General features: G+C 39.5%; 1 protein-coding gene across 1 annotated transcript; it reads right to left on the bottom strand.

The window, feature by feature from the left end:
• Positions 1–908: 908 nt before the first annotated feature.
• On the bottom strand, positions 909–14,563 carry LOC121372308. Its single transcript, XM_041498602.1, has 4 exons — positions 14,248–14,563; positions 12,767–13,150; positions 12,197–12,296; positions 909–1,114 (listed from the first exon to the last, which is right to left on the bottom strand). Exons 1-4 carry the CDS (start codon positions 14,315–14,317, stop codon positions 973–975), a joined length of 696 nt encoding a protein of 231 aa, XP_041354536.1. The 5' UTR covers positions 14,318–14,563; the 3' UTR covers positions 909–972.
• Positions 14,564–20,673: the final 6,110 nt, after the last annotated feature.

Raw genomic sequence — 20,673 nt, 5'->3', positions numbered from 1 at the left:
ACTGTTTCAATCAAAACAGTTAACGCCGCGGGGTTGAAGAAAAAATGTTGTTGTTGTTGTTGTTGTTATGGGTTTGTTTGGTAGGGTTTCAATGTAGTAGAATGGCTATTCTCTTCTAAGGTATAACGTTAAATATGGTTTTTCTGATTGCATTTTTAAATAGGCTGATGCCTGTATGGTCGGCTAGGTGGTGAGATACCTTATCATCTATAGTAAATCAGAGACAATACATCACAGTCACAATCGTATATCTACAGAAGACAGAAACAAGGGGTGTTTTAACAAGGTGGTGACAGCTCCCGTGAATCACAGAATGGGTACAGACATTTAACAGCAACTTTGTGTCCATGGAATTAGTTTAACAATGTTTTCATACCATTCATATTTTTCACTAAAACCACGTATTGACAGCATAAAGTAAAATAAGTATTGATTACCTTTCTTCCATTCAATCAAATAAGGCCATTGCCAGAATACAACAGTTCACAGTAGTCAGTAAGGTAAAGATAGGTTCCATAATGTGCCTATTGTAAAATCTAGGATGGCGGCTGATGATGTAGATAAAACAAATAATAACCAAATGAATATATGTTTGCATTCAGTATAATATTATACTAATGAACAAAGTTAGACAAAAAACCATTTTGTCGTGAGAACTCAACTATCCCCAAACAGTGGAGTATCATACTGTAGCAGACATGGCGGAGCAGGGTGCGGGAGGCTGGATAATAATTATTATAGATAAAAAATATTATTGGTAGTAAATCGTAAGGCTGAGATTAATTATACTTGTAGAATGCAGGAAATTGCATTTCAGAACATCTAGTTTTTAACATTTTAAGGGAGAGCATACCCCCACACTCGCTAGAAACTTTGCTTTGCGACCTCGATCTCAGTCAGCACCCCCCCCCCCCCCCCCCCCCTCGTGTCTACTTGTTTCCGCCGTGCCTGTGTAGTACTTGGCAAATTAATCTACTGGTGTAGTGTTTCATAAAGGGGTACAACTCTGTCAGTTCCACTCAGATGTGCGTACTCGTTGGTTACCGCATTTTGGTTTGCTATGGCCGGGATCTGTTGGTCTGCTCTAGGTTTAGCGTGCTCCCTCTGCTGGCGTCTACAAATTTAAAAAAACACACTAAACTTTAGTGTTGAGGAATGAATAATTGCAACAGCTATACGGAAAAAGTGTTTATAAAAAGCCAATACGTCCACCAATATTCCATAACTATATAACAGTCATAAATACTTTGTCAAACCCACAACAATTACTGCCACTAATTGACTGTATCGTAATATTACAACAACCAAAATTATTGTTTATTAATGGCAGCAATCCAGAGGAGCGTCTAGCCTGTGTAATGTATTTGAGATTTGAATCATCACAATTAGTATTACTACCACTACGCCTTGCTTTCACAGAGACCTGAGACATGAACGCTAGCCCTTCATTATCATACCATAGGATATGTTTTCAAGCTGCCATCTCGCATCTTGATCATAATCATACACCAAATACAAAATTCTATCAAATTGGCATGTTTCTCTCCTATCTACTTGTATAAGCAGCAAGGGTTATGTCATATGCACGTTTTAAAGCACAAATGACATACCACAGCTTTTGATATACCAGTCGTGGAACACTGCCTAGCGTTGGGAAAATACATTTTCTATGAAAAGTTAAAGTTTGTTTTGTTTAACGACATCACTAGAGAATATTGATTTATTAATCATCAGCTATTAGATGTCAACTATTTGTTAATGTTCACATGTAGTCTTAAAGAGAAAACCCGGCACATTGTTCCATTAGTAGCAATGAATCTTTTATATGCGCTATCCCACAGGCAGGATAGCTCATACCACGGCCTTTGATATATATCAGTCGTGTTGCACTGGCTGGAACGAGAAATAGTCTAATGGGCTCACTGACGGGGATCGATCATAGACCGACCACGCATACGGCGAACGCTTTACCATTGGGCTAGGTCCCACTCCCCACTATTAGTATCCGGGTATCTGGCCTGTATCTAATGAATGTCAATCAACGTTTCAAAGAAAGAATATTCAAAGCATTTCATTGGTGTTCAGAATCTGCCACTGGAAGCATATATAGCTACAAATCTTGATATTATATTCCATTTTTGTTTCGAAAATTATAGATGTACATTAATTTATGTAAGGCTTCCATTTATTATATTTATAACAATTTGTTTTTTTTAATAAAACATAATTAATTTAAGTATAAACGTTAATGATGATGATGATGATGATGATGATGATAATGATGATTGTCACGGGGATCCTATAATACCCGTAACTGAATGACACACGATTGTCCAAATATCTCTCCTAACTGTATATCTATTAGATCTCTCTGTAACAAGCAGCATATACCCGCGTGGCTCGTCTAGGTATGATCAGAGATAAGATCTTATATAAAGTATATATTATTATAGCACGTTTAGTTCACTAGAAAACACAACAAAAACACAATACACTTTGGAATCTGTATTAACCTACGCTGACAAATGTACTGCCGCAGTAGTTAATTAACAACAACAAATAATAACAACCCAGAACTGATCATTCACTCCTGTCACGGGGATCCTATAATACCCGTAACTGAATGACACACGATTGTCCAAATATCTCTCCTAACTGTATATCTATTAGATCTCTCTGTAACAAGCAGCATATACCCGCGTGGCTCGTCTAGGTATGATCAGAGATAAGATCTTATATAAAGTATATATTATTATAGCACGTTTAGTTCACTAGAAAACACAACAAAAACACAATACACTTTGGAATCTGTATTAACCTACGCTGACAAATGTACTGCCGAAGTAGTTAATTAACAACAACAAATAATAACAACCCAGAACTGATCACTTAATTAGTTAATTTCTAGGCGTCTAGTTTACACAATATGCTAATCACTTCTCTCTCTTTCTCTCTCTCTCTCTCTCTCTCTCTCTCTCTCTCTCTCTCTCTCTCTCTCTCTCTCTCTCTCTCTCTCTCTCTATCTAATGCACGTTCTTCTCTTTCGTACTCAAGTTTTTTAAAAGCTAATTGTTGTTCTACACTTAAGTCATTTATCTCTATCTCTGGAACAATCTCACTGTCTTCCATAACAGGCCTATCACCAAAAACTTCCTGGATAATAATTGTCCTTATATCTCCTAAGGTTTTAGCTGATGTTAAATCAATTTCTCGCTCACCCGCGATTTCAACTAACTCGGCCTTACGTGCTCGCTTAATCTCCACTACACTGAGCGTAGGCCTATCCAGCAAATTCTTATCCATGTTTAGATATGACGCACTTATTATTAATTAATTTTCTAGTGAACAACGTTGCTACTTCTAGTTAATTTGTAAAAATAATTTATAAAGCCCCCATTTACAAACAATACTGTTTAAATATGCATGTCCCGTTCCAGATCCTGGACGAGGGCCCCAATTTTCACTCCTGTCACGGGGATCCTATAATACCCGTAACTGAATGACACACGCTTGTCCAAATATCTCTCCTAACTCAGTATATACCCGCGTGGCTCGTCTAGGTATATAAAGTATATATTATTATAGCACGTTTAGTTCACTAGAAAACACAACAAAAACACAATACACTTTGGAATCTGTATTAACCTACGCTGACAAATGTACTGCCGCAGTAGTTAATTAACAACAACAAATAATAACAACCCAGAACTGATCACTTAATTGGTTAATCTCTAGGCGTCTAGTTTACACAATATGCTAATCATTTGACCGTGACACAACACCCACACGTGTGATAATTGAGAAACGCTTCCAGGAGAACTTAATTAATAAAGGAATTACAACTCTATTCCTAACTGGTTAATTTTTAATTAACCCTTACTACTCGTTCAGTAACGTGTGATAATTGAGAAACGCTGCTAGGGGAACTTAATTAATAAAGGAATTACAACTCTATTCCTAACTGGTTAATTTTTAATTAACCCTTACTACTCATTCAGTAAACTTGTAACACAGAATTAATACTGGTACCTATCACAATAAAGACAATAACCTACAGTTTACCTAGGTCCTCTAGGATGACTGGCTAAGCCTTAATAATTATTTAGAACAGTGAGCCTACAGATTACTGCGTCAGATGACCGGCAGCACCGTCTAAATAATATTGGTATAATACAATATTAAAATATTTAAAGTCACATCAATCACATCAAGGTTATACAACAGAGCAGAAATAATATTTACCAAGTCCGGTCTGAACTAATATATGTCGTTCAGTTGGACCACGTCCGTTCCCCTGGATACTTCCAATGTTTCTCCCTGATATCTCATGTGTCATGTCATGTCATGTCATAGGGTTTAACGTGCACATTCAGAGCAAGCTGTTGTAGCGTACGCCTGTCTTGGGTGCAAGTGATTGCGGAGCAAGCTCTGTCGTCCAAGACAGAAAGTTGGGGGGGGGGGGGGGGAGTCAAGGGGACCAGCCTCCGACTGGCAGGTGCAAGGGAGCACCAGCAGTCCGACCGGGATCGGTAGCAGGCGGGGGTGGGTGGTGGTGCTATGGAATTTTGAATGGAGCAGTTAATATGCGAAAGAGAAAAGGTGCGCAGTTTTGATTTGAAGGAATTTTGGCGCGAATTTTGAATGGTCAGTCTAAACTGTAAAGGGTAGTAGAGCTAGTATAAGTTTTGACTTTAGTATATCGAGAGTAGCTCGTTAATTAGACCTGGGTGTTGCTGTGGTGTCTCCCTAGGTTGCCCATCGGGCCCTGAGAAAGGGCCTGACCGCTTCTGGTCGTGGCATGACAACCCAGGGGAGACTCGTGCAATGTGGTAACACCGGTAGGTAGGCGGCCGTTTCAGGGGGTCCAGATCGTTGTGTCGGTCTTGCAGCCGTTGTTATTCCTCCATCTCCAAATCACCAAGTACACACCAGCAGCTTTTTGGGGTTTGGGTACGGTAGGCTGATATTCTTTTGTTCAGCCATTCCCTGGGTGCAGTGCAATTTTTTGTACTCGGAGCTGATATTCTTTTGTTCAGCTCCTTATTAGAGTACGTGCTGGGCCATTAACTGGGTGCGGGTACATTGTTATGATTAGGCAATGCACCCTGTGTACTGTTGCAGAGCATGTTGGTTTGTATGTGTTCCCTATTATGGTGTTTAGGTTGTTCCTATTGTCCTAGCATCCTAATCGAGTGTAATGCAACCAACGTCTTTTCAGAGCCACCACCCCCCCCCCCCCCCCCCTAGCCTTGGATTATGAAATATAAGGCCATAAGGCCAGAGGGGGAGTTATTCTAGCTTATCTATCTAATTTGAAGGGGGTTGTCCCTTATAGTGTAGTATATTGGTTAAAAAAGCAGTGCTTTAACATATATACATAGTTCGTAAAAAAAATAAAGAGGGTTCCATTTATTGGCAAAGAAATATATAAGTGCATTATATACAGGTAAAGTCCGTGTCCGTGACGCACACTGTGGCTAACTGAAAAAAAGAAAACAGCAATATTATATTAAATTCTTATCTGGTTAAACCGTGTGGTCATTTTCTAAAGGTATTTTGGTTAGGGGGGATCCAAACATAGCCAAGGGGCTGTCGTTATTATGGTGTCCTAAATGGCGTCTTATCTGGCTTCTGATTGGTTATTAGTTTGCTCCAATTAACTGCTCTGCTGTGAATCACAGTTGGGTATAAAGATAGCTATGTTGCCATAACTCATTAATGAATTAATCATGGTTCGAGTTACTATTTTTGGCAGTAGTTATGTAAGGAGATTGGAGCAACAAACCGGTGGCGATTTGAAAGTAGATGCGGAATGCCGTTTTTATGGACGGGGTGGTATGCGGTCAGACCGCATACCAGAGGATTTGCTAACAGAGGCCCTTGGCTATAAGCCGGATTTAGTGATAATCCATTTGGGAGGCAACGACTTGACACCTGAAACCGACCCGAAGAGCGTGGTGCTACAGCTGGTATCATTGAGAGAGCGGTTTCTAGCAAATGGGGCAGGCCGGGTATGCTTCCTGGAGCTATGTAAGCGGGGCGTATTCAAGAAGTCCCCTCACATGACTATGGCGCATTTTAACACTATACGGAATGCGGTGAATCGCCGGCTGCGGAAATTAGTCAAGCGAGACGTAGTGCCCCTCTTGATGCACTATCCTGATGATTACCTGCCGGATGGGGTTCATTTTGGACCTCGTGGAATGCGGAAGTACTTCTTCCGCATTCACAACACTATTAGACGACAATAGTGTTGTATATAAACCGGCCCTTTTAAGGGCCACCAATTCACCTGAAAGTGAATACCAATTGCAATTTGTTATTTTAACTCCAATCATTCTCTTTGCTCTCCCTTTAATTAGCTTTCTATTTCTACCTAGTCTATGATGGTAATCACGGCTCGGGTCTAACATTCACAAGATACATATATTCATACAAAAATCAATGTTAGTTTTTAGAATATTCGCTACCGACCCACCTTCGGGTCCGAGTTCAATAGTGGTTGCAGCTCTTATGAAGGGGCTTACAAGTGGGTGGTTTTGAGTAATCCCTATAAATAATTTATTAGCACTATAGTGGGTCTTATCTTTACCTGTTCACCTTTGGCCCCTAGGTTGGAAAGCATCGAGTAGAGTTCGAATTGGTTGCAGTTCCTTCTTAGGGGCGTACTAGTGAAAGGTTATGAGTGCCTGTTGTTGCACTAAATGAGCACTACTTAGGTTTAGAAATCTCTACCTACCCACCTTTGACCGTAAGTTAGAAAGCATCGAGTTGAGTTCGAATTGGTCGCAGTTCTTTCTTAGCGGCGTACAAGTGGGTGGTTTTGAAAATATTAATAGCACTGTTAGGTATTATAGTTTTGGTTTGGTAGCTTGAACATATTGGTAGACTGCCTTAAAGGCTTTATGTTTATGTAATTTATCTGGGTTGAGTATCATGTTAGGCGTAATTGTTATATTTTGGTTGGCTTCGAATATTGAGTCTAACATTATTTTCCTTTGATTGGTGTGCAGTGTGCAATCCAGGAGATAATGTTTCATATCTTCCCGGGAACCGCATACACAATCAGGATTTCTATTTTTAGAGAAAGAGCAGCTATTAAGTTGAATTGATCTGCCTAGTCGGATTTTAGTAATTATTTTATCTATGTAGGTATTAGAGTGTTTAGGCCTGATGGAATTAACTACTGGTTTTATATTGTAGTGCCAAACGGATTTGGTTTGGTCCCAGCCTGACTGCCAAAGATTAATGTAATGTTTCCTTGCTTTTGACATAAGTTCTGAAATTCCTAGTGGTATATGCTTGATATCAGTTCTGAATGAAAGTGCTGTTTTGGCTCCGTAGTCTGCTACTTCATTGCCGATGATACCTACATGGGCTGGGACCATTCTAGTGTTACTTCTAAGTGTAATTGGTTAGTTATTTTAAGTTTATCATAGATAGCTGCCAGGATGTCTGGTCTAGTAGATTTATTATTTTGTAGAGATTGAATTGAGCTGAGACTGTCTGAGAAGATAACACTTTTAGAGTATTTTTGAAATATAATCCAGTTGATGGCTTCATAAATGGCTGTCAGTTCTGATGTGTATACTGATAGGTTATCTGACAGCCGGGAATATCTGACAATTTTAGCGGTTTTAGATACTTTTTCCTCTGCTACAGCGAAGCCAACCCTACCATTATCTGGGGTTTTTTAGCCATCCGTATAGATATGGACATGCTCCGGATAATTTTCATTAGCTGCGGCTTCGAATAAGATTTTTTTTAAAGGTGGGAACGGCGTGGCATCGGTTGCCTTTTTAATTAAATATGGCGTATGGCAGTCTATAGGTTGGTTAATGTGGTACATTGCCAACAGCGTATTATCTATGCCAGTTTCTATTTCTATTTTATTGGCCGTAGTGGCGAATGAATCATTAAAATGTTTATTGCCTTTGCTTGTCATTCCTGGTTTAGTTGTTACTGGGGTAAGTTCTTGAACTGGGTGATCTAATATAAGTGAGTGGATTTTAAGATGATATTTAAGATGTTGTAATTTCCTTCTGTATTCCAGCGGCATGATGTTAAATTCTACTTCTAGACTCTGGCCGCTGGTATTGGAAGGGACTTTAGCTATTATTCTTAACGCTTTATTTTGAATGATATCTAGTTCTTGAAGTAACTTTGGTGAGGCACAACTGTATGCCTGAGCTCCGTAGTTTATCCTTGACAGCATGCATGCTTTATAGACCATGAGCATTGCTTCAGTTTGTGCCCACCAGCTAGTACCTGAGATGGCTCTTAGAAGATTAAGAGTATTTTTTGAGCTATTGATTATTCCATTGATATGTTCTTTAAACGTGAGTTTGGAGTCGAAGGTGACTCCTAGAAATTTAAATACTTTAACTCTCGGAATTACTTTCTTATTTGAGGTTAATTGATAGTTTTCTAGCTGAGTGGTAACTTTATTGAAAAGCATACAGACTGTTTTAGTTTCTGATAGTTTAATACCCCAGTCCAAGGCCCATTTATTTATTTTGTCCATCTCTTGCTGTATTTGGTTAAACAGTGCCGGGATTGACCTGCCTGTGCGCCAGATGGCGCAGTCATCAGCAAAGAGAGCCGTGTTAAGTGGTTTAAGTGATTTAGTTTTACTTTTGGCATTAAGTGCGTTGGTTATATCATTTATAAAAATATTAAATACGGTTGGTGAGATGACCGAACCTTGCGGGATACCATTGAAGATTTCAGTTTTATCAGAGAAGTGGCCATTTACCCGGACTGAAATAGATCTATTGTGAATAAAGTTATTAATAAAATTAAACATGTTTCCTTTTATACCTTTGGTTTCTAGTTTTTTGAGTAGGCCTTCCCGCCATACCATATCGAATGCTTTTTCTATATCTATAAATATTGCTAGTACTTTATCTGATTTGCGGAAGGCATTATTAATACTATTTTGTAATCTTACTATCTGATCTATTGTAGAGTGTTGGGATCTGAATCCACTTTGCACATTAGTGATAAGTTTATTTTCTAACAGATAGTTATTGAGTCTTTTATTAATTATTGTTTCTAAGGTTTTACACGTGTGATGTTAGTGTTATTGGTCGATAACTCCCCGGGAGAGAGTGATCTTTACCCGCTTTAGGGAGGCTAAAGCACTCTGCATGTTTCCATGCAGTGGGCATTTGACCCTCCCTCCAGATTCTGTTAAAGACCAATAACACCACCCGTAGGGCAACATCAGGCATGTGCTTGAGTAGATTATAGCTAATTTGGTCCGGCCCTGTGGCGGTGCTTTTTTTTGGCTTTAAGGGCTGTTTTTAGTTCGCTAAGCATTAAAGGTTTGTTAAATTTTAGGTTGTCATTGGTATCATGATTAGTTGTAGGCGTATTATTTGTTGGTAAGGTATTATTTTTTGTCAGTTTGTCTAGGAATTGTTTAGGGAAATTTTTATTGCTGCTATTTATACCGAAAGTTTTACTAAGAAGATTGGCCTTTTGTTTATTAGTGGTAGCATTTTAATATTTTTGGAGGACTGTGGTGGTCGCGCGGTGTCCTTGTATGGCTTTAACTTTACCCCACATTTCTCTAATAGATGTTCTATTATTAATCTCGCTACAGAAAGTTTGCCAGCTGGCTTGTTTAGCATTGGTTATTAACTTACTTACTTAATTGTTTGCTATCTTATATTTAGTGTGATATTCTGGTTTTCCTGGGTTTTTTTAATATTTTACGCATTCTATTGCGATAACCGCATTTAGTTTTGATTTCTTCCGTCCACCATTTGACTGGTCTATTTTTAGTACTTTGTTTAGTTTTAGGTATGTTTTTTTCGGCGATTTGAAGTATTTCATTAGTTAATTTGGTTGTTGCTTCGTCTATGGTTAGTTCGTTGTCTAATTTAATATTATTACAATCTTTAGTAAAATTATCCCAGTTGGCTTTGCTGAATTTAAATTTAGGTTTAAATATTTCATTTTCTGAGTAGTTAATGTTACATTTGTAGCTAGTTAAAATAGGGAGGTGGTCGCTATTGAGAGCGTCTAACACCTCCCATTGGGTATTTGCACCTATACAGTTTGATGTTATGGTTAGATCGATGGTAGAGGAGCCCACTAAGTTATCATGAATGAACGTAGTGCTACCATCATTGAGACATACTAGGTTATGTACGTTAATAAATTCTTCTAGTATTTCTCCCTGTGCGTCGGAGTTCTGACCTCCCCACAGCGTATTATGGCTATTGAAATCTCCTACCAATATTAGGTTATGATTTGGTTTTATAAGCTTGTTAAATCGTTTAGAGTTAGATTTTCATGCGCCGTTCCCGGTGGGCTGTATACGTTAGTAATATCTATTTGCATTTTATCATTTAAGACTGTGATCCCTAGTACTTCTAGGTTAATACTGATGTCTTTATACTTAACCTCAGTGTGAGGTATGCTATTTTTAATTAAAGTGGCTATACCTCCTCTGGTGGAATTATCTCTATTCTTATAATACGTAGTGTAGCCCGGAATTTTAAATAGTTTAGCTCCCTTATGTTTATTTTTGCTGGATCCAGCTCCTAACCAGGTTTCTTGAATGCAGATTACGTCCGGTTTGTTGTTATTGGTGCTTATAAATTGGATAAGTTCGGCACCATGACCCATAGAGTGGAGGCCCTTAGCATTCCACTGGAGTATGCTAAGGCCCTTTTTGTCTAGATTGTTGTTATTTTTCCTGGTGTGTGGAGACGTATCTCCCATATTTGGGTCCTGTAATTAGGTTAGTTTACTATTAGTTATTTAATTATTTAGTTGTTAAGTTTATTTGTGATGTTAGTGATTTCTAACACCAGTTTATCAATTATGGTTTTTAGCTCTGCTACTTGATTTCTGTCATTGGTTTTAACTACGCTAGCGTAGGAGACGCTAGCTGTTGTTGGGTTTGCCCGCGCGAATGTTGGAGTTATTTTGGGTTTATTATTATTATTCATGTTCATGATTCTCAGTGCCCTTTGGAAGTGGTGGCACCGATTATCATGGGCCATGTGCCTCCTCAGACAATTGGGGCATTGTATTTGCCTATTGCATGGGGAATTTATGGAGCTCCTTGGGTGCTGACAGTGGTGGCATTTTGCTGGTTTAATTTCATAGGGGAGCAGTTGAAGTCGGCGGCCGATTACGTAAATGAATCTATTTTGGTTTGTTTCTGCAGAGATTAGGATATATCCGTTTGTCCAGGTTGTTGCCGCGTTTATGTCAAGATGAGGATTATTTTTTTTGAGCATTACTTTTAGACGTTTTTTGGGGGTGTAGGGGGTGCATCTTGATGAGCCACTGGTTGGTAGGTCTGTTCGGTAGGTCACCATTGGTTCTGGGGTTGGCTCGAGTTTGGGACGGGGTGTTAGTCTGGGTAGTTGGATTGGGGGGAGCGGTCGGGGTGGTGAGGGTCGAGGTTGGGGGTGGGGTGGTGGTGGCTGTTGTGGTGGGGGTTGGGTTGGGGCTAGGGGTTACGGTAGGGGTTGGGTTGGGAGTGAGGGTTGGGGTGGGGGTTGGGTTGGGGGTAGGTGTTGGGGCGGTAGTGAGGGTTGGGGTGGGGGTTGAGTTGGGGGTAGGGGTTGGGGTGGGGGTGTTGGTTACTGGGTTTGGCGAGATGGCGGGGGTATCCTCCTGTGGGGTGGTGATGGAGTTGGTCTTAATCGGTTCTGGTATGGGCTCTGGCTGGGCTCCTGTTGTCGCTTGTAGAGTAATCCTAGCCGGGGTGAGGGATGGTGGTGGGCGGGTCTGATATCTCTAAAACCCTAGCTATTTATCATAAATTCCAAATATCGCCTGGGGGTACATCGAGGCACCTCACGTATCATGTGAATTTTCCACAGCGACCGAGACGGCATATATTTCTTAGAAGCCTAGACTTACTGACGCCTAGTTCGCCAAATATACCCCGATCGTACCGAACTAGCGGAGGTATTACGTAACTACTGGCCACATGGCCTCCGCACCTGCTCTGGGTGTGTATTAGAACAGCTCGACCACCGTTGCGCAGCGGAGGTATTACGTAACAAAGTTGCCCACCTGGGCTTAAGTGCATATTGGAATTGCACACGGCCCTCTAAAACAATTAATATCGCCACAGGCGAAAACAAAATTAAGAGCATGTTCCGTCACAATGATGATGATGATAAAAAGTTTTTAAAAAAAACTTTAAACATAAAATAATACAAACCTGTACCAGATGACTCCAATTACAACTACGACGGCAACAACAACAGCAGCAGCGACCACACCACCCACGATAGCTCCAACGGGTACTGATGCCACAGGCGCTATGTTTACAATTAAAGCGATATACTTAATAAAAAGGAAAAGTGTATTTGTTAAACGATACGTCAACACGTGTGTAAGTGTGTAAGATATTTTCAGCCAATATAACCCTTTTAATTGGTAAAATATTTAAAATCTGCAAATTCAGTTGCATTTGTAGTCATTCTAAAAATAAAATTTTGCAAACAAACCTTTCGTAACATACCATCACTTGGTGTTTGAGGAAAACATGATTAGTGGACTACTGAATAGCTAGATCTCTTTTTAATGCCTCCATTGACGATATATCGAGTTTTCAGCGAACATAACCTTTTTAATTATTAAAATTACGTAATATTGTTTAAAACGTGAATATCTGTATATTGGATGCTTTTCTAATAATTCTAATGTATATAATTATAGAAGCTCATTTATTTATTATTTGTTTTTTATTATTATTATTATTATTAGCTAACAATAATTTGTAACATACCATCACGTGTTATTTCAGCTAAGCACGAGTAGCGGACTACTGAATAGCTAGATAACTTCTGTCCACCTCCATTGATGGTGTGTATAGTCCGTGGAGCTTTGAAAATGCACTGACGTTTGTCGGAACAATTCCCAGTCAACGTCTGCATATCATTGATATTGTATAAAACAAATAAATCTGATTTGTTTAAAGAACAACACATCCTGGCATAAGTGTTACAATCAGCCACTCCACTATTACAGATTTGTTTATTCTTTATACCGTAAGAAGCATTCCAGATTGTGATGTACACGGAGTTACCATGACAAGTCAAATTGTGCGAATTACACTTTGGATCCGATCCGTAACATGCTGTGGATGTTTTCACGTCTTTGGAGACAGGATCTGACAATATACCGCAAAAGTATATAATACAAATATTGATAACTGCATACATAACAATTTTGCTACAGTAATACGAAAAACAAAATGAGATAAGGGACGTGGGATATGTAAACATTTTACATGCCAAACGTCATTGAGAATTAGTTGTATAATATGTTAATTTCTACAAGGTCTCTGAAGTTATAATATATCCAAACAAACTAAGCGCATAAAGATGCAACTATGAAGTGAAGTATAAACATTTTGTGACATTTTATTTATTGTAAAGAATATGAGAATAGTACATGTATAATAATGTATATAATGCTTGTAATTATGAGCATTATTTTACTCAGCGATATCCGAGAAGGTGGAGAAGACAAATAGAGCAGAAAGACAGATACAAACCAATGGAATGAATTAATGTTTAACGACACCCAAGCACGAAAAATACATCGGCTATTGGGTGTCAAACTATGGTAATTCAAAACATGAAGTGATGATCAACATCAATATAAAAATTCAAGAGTTAAATAAAAACACAGTGTAAAGAACTGCAAAAAAAGTACAAATATCACAGATAGATAAAATTATATTTTACAATAAAAGTCAGTATCACGTAAACATTGTATATACAAACAACAAACCAAGACAAAAACAAAAACAGTGAGGGGAGAGGAGATAAAAAGGAGAGATCTAGATAGTGACAGAAACAAGAGAAGAGAGAGAGAGAAGCAAGAGAGGGAGAGAGTGTGAGAGAGAGAATAATAGACATAGATATATATATAGATATATATAGATATAGAGAGAGAGAGAGAGAGAGAGAGAGAGAGAGAGAGAGAGAGAGAGAGAGAGAGAGAGAGAGAGAGAGAGAGAGAGAGAGAAAGAGAGAGAGAGAGAGAGAGAGAGAGAGAGAGAGAGAGAGAGAGAGAGAGAGAGAGAGAGTAATATAGAGTGAGAGAGAGAGAGAGTGTGAGAGAGAGAATAAGATAGAGAGAGATAGATATATATATATATATATATACAGATATATATATATAATATATATATATATATAGAGAGATAGAGTGAGAGAGTATATATATCACAACAGACTACTAATACTTTGTGTATCTTACCTGCATTACAGCGATCACAGTGACGAAACACCGCTAGACTCAAATACACGTTTACCAACACCCACTTCATACTGACGGTATACTGTTGTTTCAAACTCAATAGCTAGTTAATGTACGAATAGCTATATAGCTGACCTTAATCTTTAGGCAAAAATTACCTCGCCCCACAACACCCCAACATCGAAGTAAACCTGTACATGACTCAAAAACAGGTATGCGGAAGTATGTTTTTTTTCTTTTCTATTCAATAGAAACATTTGCTCAGGTACATTTTAGAAATAAAGTGTATTGTATTAGAGATTGGATACAGCTTGCAGTGAAGATCACTTCACTCAAAAGAAACATAAAACTATACGCATACGAGGTTGGGGGGAAACTCACGTTTTACAAACATACAGGTAGTACTAAACCAAATAACTTCCGGCTGGGTCAAAGTTCGAGGTGCACCGAATTTTGTATAGAGAAGTGAACACCACATGTCCTGTGATTGGTGATAAATGTTAGTGTGTTGGTTGTGAAAAAAAGAGAGCTTCATCTGGGCAAAACACTTATGCAATTTAATTTCATCTAGTATCACAGTGTCAAGTAGCCTTGTGCTTGAAACATGTATGGGGTACCTGTGAAAAAAGTACTCGAATTTTGTGCCGAACTAGGGTAGTCATAGACGCTACCCATTATCTCAGAAATGAGCAGCATGACCCCCAATTTGTTTTAAGGGTGAGGGTTGGTAGTATATACTCCGTTTATGTCGATTGGTACGCTGCATATCCTATATCCAATTCCTAACTTTTTATACTGTCTCTCTCTCTCTCTCTCTCTCTCTCTCTCTCTCTCTCTCTCTCTCTCTCTCTCTCTCTCTCTCTCTCTCTCTCTCTCTCTCTCTCTCTCTCTCTCTCTCTCTCTCTCTCTCTCTCACTCAGATTGCAATGCTGAGTGCAGGCCCGACAACAGCTATATGCACTCTTCGCACGTGTGAATAGTATTGTGGCTAAGCCATCGTACATAAGGCTAGTAGGTACTGGGTTCGCAGCTCGGTACCAGCTCAACCTCAGAGCGAGTTTTAACGACTCAATAGGACCACTACACCCTCTTCTTTTTCTCTAACCACTAACCAACTAACAAATAACCTACTGTCTTGGACATACAGCCCAGATAGCTGAGGTCTGTGCCCATGACAGCGTGCTTGAACCTTAATTGGATATAAAGACGCAAATAAGTTGAACTGCGAACCCTGTACCTACCAGCCTTATGTCCGATGGCTTTACTACGACGCCAACGTGGCCGGTTCTTTGTTACAAATAGCACTCGATCCGCCACAGGACTCAACAATAATTTACTTCTGCATTAATATTTCAGCAGTGGACGAAATACAACGTGTCACTTTATATTCAGTTTTATCTGAGCCATTCCTGTGTAGTTGTAAATCAGACTTAATTACTGCTGCTTTGAATAGTTTGTGTCCAGCAGAAAACACTGAATGTCACAACCATTCGACGCGATGAAGCCAAGCAGACGTGGACGTTTGTTTTCTCTGTCTTCACTCTTTCTGTGTCTGATGCACGTGAACCAGAACGCAGGCACTGTGTCGATGCTGTCGTGTCTCGTATCCTGTGTGAACCCCACCGACAACGAATACCTCATATACGAGGGGACCTCGTGCAGGTGCTACACAGGCAGATCCATTTACAGCCAAGGCATGAACATGGAGGACAAGTCCCCAAGCAGGCTGACGATCTGGCAGTCGTCATTCAAAGAAAAAGACGAGGGACTGACGAGAGAGTTCAACTTACAAAGCATTGGCAAGCGCAGTTCTGAAATATTCGGCGCCAGAAAACATATTTTGAGGTCACGTACTAAAGACTTGAAAAGACCATAATGGCCCTTTCTAGGCGGGCTGGGACTGGGATATATCAAATCATTACAATGCCACGATGTTATACACTCATAAATTATCCTTCGATAAACAATTTGAACAGCAGATCTCTTACTATGATATATCAAATCATTTCAATGCCACACGTTACATACTTAAAACTTATCCTTTGATAAAGACCCTGTTGAACGCTACGAAACGCCAAAGTTGTTCAGTTGGTGGCCTGAATGCACTAACGCCTTATCCCGAGGATGCGTTCTGTGAAATCGTGAAACGTTATGATGTATCGTGCCTTCTATGATATGGTTTCTTTCTTTGTGATACATAAAATTGCAAATGATGACTCTTCGTTGGAGCTGGCATTCTAATTGAAGGTCTGCATTAGCTGAACACTGAGTGATCAATAGAAAACGAACCAAGTTGTCGTCAAGAGAGGCGATGGAAATGACGCATCCATGAAAGAACAACTACCCTTGATTTTTTCCGTTCAAACCTTTGAATAAGAAAACAAACTCTGTTCAAAACGTTCAGTTGCAAATTGAGATGTGGATACCAAAAACACGATTCGTTCAAGTACCTGTCCTCACGGGAAACTGGCATCAGTATTTCAATCTGGAGTCCTGCATGGTATTCACTCGTAACAGATTTGGAAAACGTTCACAACGATAGCGTGTGTCGTGGTCTTGAAAACAGAATGTTCGGAAAGAATCTTCAGGCGCCGTTATTCACCAAACCCCGACATAGGATCTGCAATCCTCTTAAAGTACATTGTATCAACGTTTACATTATCTTACTAAATTATCCATTTATGTTACTGATGATTGGTGTGTACATTTGACAAACCTTTAGAATATTACAACAACAAAAAACAAACAAAAAAAACACACACACAAAAAATACAACAAAAAACCCCCCAACAAAACAAACAACAAAAACATGTTTGATTACTTTATCCTAGACATTCGGAACTAAGTTATGACTTTTCAAATAGTTCATGGGTTCAATTGTTTTCTCTGTTTGATGCTGTGTCGAAAAGCAAATATTTTAATATCATGAAATGTGTTTTCTTTTAAAACCAACAAACCAACCATTCAGAATCATACATGCTAATCAGTTGTGAATATGAATGGTAACAAATGCCGCGTGATATACGTGTGTGCTTTGTATTTCACATTGTAACTTCTTCATATTAATACTTTTGCTATCACACATATAAAAGTAAAGATAAAATTAAGAATTTTGTAAAAAAAAAGAACAAAAATGTAATAATAATAATAATAATAATAATATTGTGAAAACCCCCCAAAACAATGGTCCACAATATGACATCTTGGCAAGCCAAGGTACTATTCAGTAGTTACTCGTTTAACAAATATCGTTTAACAATATAATTTATGAAATTTCTTTTCAGATTAAATTAATCTTTCGAGCACCACCAACTGGCTATAAGAATATTTACAGAGATAATGATACAACATTCAATTGAGGTGTCTTTTTTTCCCCATTCCAACAAAACAAATTGTTTTGTTTGACGACACCACTAGAGCACATTGATTTATTAATCATCGGCTATTGGAAGAAGGAAGGAAATGTTTTATTTAATGACGCACTCAACACATTTTATTTACGGTTATATGGCGTCGGACATATCGTTAAGGACCACCCAGATATTGAGGAAAGAAACCCGCTGTCGCCACTTCATGGGTTACTCTTTTCGATTAGCAGCAAGGGATCTTTTATATGCACCATACAACAGACAGGATAACACATGCCACGGCCTTTGATGTACCAGTCGTGGTGCACTGGATGGAGCGAGAAATAGCTCAATGGGCCCACTGACTGGGATTGATCCTAAACCGACCGCACATCAAGCGAGCGTTTTACCACTGGGCTACGTCTCACCCCCTCGGCTATTGGATGTCAAACATTTGGTAATTCTGACATATAGTCTTAGAGAGGAAACACGCTATATTGTTTGCAAAGGTGTAGAGTTACATCATCTATGCATGCTTGCTGGTCCACTCCTAGCCCCCCCCCCCCACCTAGATCCACCGCTGCATATCTTTCTTGTATTTCATTGCAACGTATTTTCGTGCTTATATCCAGTTAAGGTTCAAGCACGCTGTCCTGGGCACACACTTCAGCTATCTGGGCTGTCTGTCCAGGACAGTGGGTTAGTTGTTAATTGTTAGTTGTTAGTGAGAGAGAAGAGGGTGTAGTGGCCTTACACCTACCCATTGTGTCGTTAAAATTCGCTCTGGGTGGAAGCCGGGTCTGGGGTGCTTAACCTTGTACCTACCAGCCTTATGTCCGATGGCTTAATCACCATCCAACGTGGCCGGTTCTTTGTTACAAATGGCACCTGCCACATGCTTTGAATAGTTTGTGTCCAGCAGAAAATACCGAATGTTACAACCATTCGACGCGATGAAGCGAAGCAGACGTGGACGTTTGTTTTCTCTGTCTTCACTCTTTCTGTGTCTGATGCACGTGAACCAGAACGCAGGCACTGTGTCGATGCTGTCGTGTCTCGTATCCTGTGTGAACCCCACCGACAACGAATACCTCATATACGAGGGGACCTCGTGCAGGTGCTACACAGGCAGATCCATTTACAGCCAAGGCATGAACATGGAGGACAAGTCCCCAAGCAGGCTGACGATCTGGCAGTCGTCATTCAAAGAAAAAGACGAGGGACTGACGAGAGAGTTCAACTTACAAAGCATTGGCAAGCGCAGTTCTGAAATATTCGGCGCCAGAAAACATATTTTGAGGTCACGTACTAAAGACTTGAAAAGACCATGATGACCCTTTCTAGGCGGGCCTGGGTCTGGAATGATATATCAAATCATTACAATGCCACAGATGTTATACACTCATAAATTATCCTTCGATAAACAATTTGAACAGCAGATCTCTTACTATGATATATCAAATCATTTCAATGCCACACGTTACATACTTAAAATTGTCCTCTGATAAAGAACCTGTTGAACGCTACGAAACGCCAAAGTTGTTCAGTTGGTGGCCTGAATGCACTAACGCCTTATCGCGCGGATGCGTTCTGTGAAATCGTGAAACGTTATGACGTGCCGTGCCTTCTATGATATGGTTTCTTTCTTTGTGATACATGCAATTGCAAATGATGACTCTTCGTTCGAGCTGGCATTAGTTGACAGATGAAATGCGTTTAATTTCTACTTGAAGGTCTGTATTAACTGAACACTGAGTGATCAATAGAAAACGAACCAAGTTGTCGTCAAGAGAGGCGATGGAAATGACGCATCCATGAAAGAAAAACTACCCTTGATTTGTTTTGCGTTCAAACCTCTGAATAAGAAAACAAACTCTGTTAAGATTTTCAAAACGTTAAGTTGTAACTTGAGATGTGGATACCAGAAAACACGATTCGTTCAAGCACCCGTCCTTCACGGGAAACTGGCATCAATATTTCAATCTGGAGTCCTGCATGGTATTCACTCGTAACAGATTTGGAAAACATTTACAACGATAGCGTGTGTCTTGGTCTTGACAACAGCATGTTCGGAATCTTCAGGCGCCGTTTTTCACCAAAACCCGGCATAGTATCTGCATTCCTCTTAAAGTACATTATATCAACGTTTACATTATCTGACTAAATGATCTATCTATGTTACTGATGATTGGTGTGTACATTTGACAAACCTTTAGAATATTACAACAAAACAAAAACCCCACACAATCGTTTGTTTGTTTTTGTTTTTGTTTTGTTGTTTTATTAAAAATCTTTTCCGTTTCTGTATCAAATTAGACGTTGCGACTATCATAATAAGCTCCTTTTCAAATAATAAGTGATGTTGCAGTATTTGCATCTTGAATGCCATTACTGGAGTAATCGCAGTCAGTAGCCGCATTAATGGAAACACAACCCGCACCCGCACCGCAATCGGACGCACCCGGATCGCAGCCGCATTAATGGAAACATAGCTTTAAGCACAAATATATATATATACATACATACATGTATATGATATTCCTTACGTAATCAGTGTGATGCCTTATTTCTGTTTTGTGTTTTATTCTGTCTTTCTTTCTTTCTCTCTTTCAGTAATATTTATTTGTGTTCATATTTAAATTGCAAAAATACATTACTGTGGTAACATGTATGTATTATGGAGAAGACCTAGTAACTTGTGTAACCTCTGCTATATATATATTGTACATCTCGATGATGGGGATCTGTACAGTCATGCACGCGCTTTAAATTTGGTCTAGTACAAGTTCGATAAGTGTCATTCAAAGTACACGAGACATTTTTGGGGAAGCCCTGCGTTCTAGGGGAATCCTCTGTGCGACTCTTATGCGGGCTAGCTGGAATCGCTCCATGATCCGATCAAAAAACAAATCGCATGCGTTCCCGCGCGAGCGCCGGACGGAAATCGCATTAATGGAAACACTTACTATAAAAATAATGTTATGCGATATTTGACGCACCCGTGCCCGGACCGCACCCGCACCCGCACCGCAACCGCATCCGCACCGCAACCGCATTAATGGAAACATAGCTTTATCCT

This window comes from Gigantopelta aegis, chromosome 4, assembly GCF_016097555.1.
Source record: "Gigantopelta aegis isolate Gae_Host chromosome 4, Gae_host_genome, whole genome shotgun sequence".
NCBI classification, from domain to species: Eukaryota; Metazoa; Mollusca; class Gastropoda; order Neomphalida; family Peltospiridae; genus Gigantopelta; species Gigantopelta aegis.
The sequence above is the reverse complement of the archived record's forward strand: the minus strand, read 5'-3'. Positions and strand labels throughout refer to the sequence as shown.

Excerpts from the sequence above, each read along its gene's own strand:
- LOC121372308 (XM_041498602.1), bottom strand. The coding sequence starts at position 14,317 with ATGAAGTGGGTGTTGGTAAACGTGTATTTGAGTCTAGCGGTGTTTCGT. Across the intron at positions 12,297-12,766 it reads AGCTGAAATAACACGTGATG|CGCCTGTGGCATCAGTACCC; the intron begins GTATGTTACAAA and ends TTGTAAACATAG. Across the intron at positions 1,115-12,196 it reads ATTGGAGTCATCTGGTACAG|ACGCCAGCAGAGGGAGCACG; the intron begins GTTTGTATTATT and ends TTAAATTTGTAG.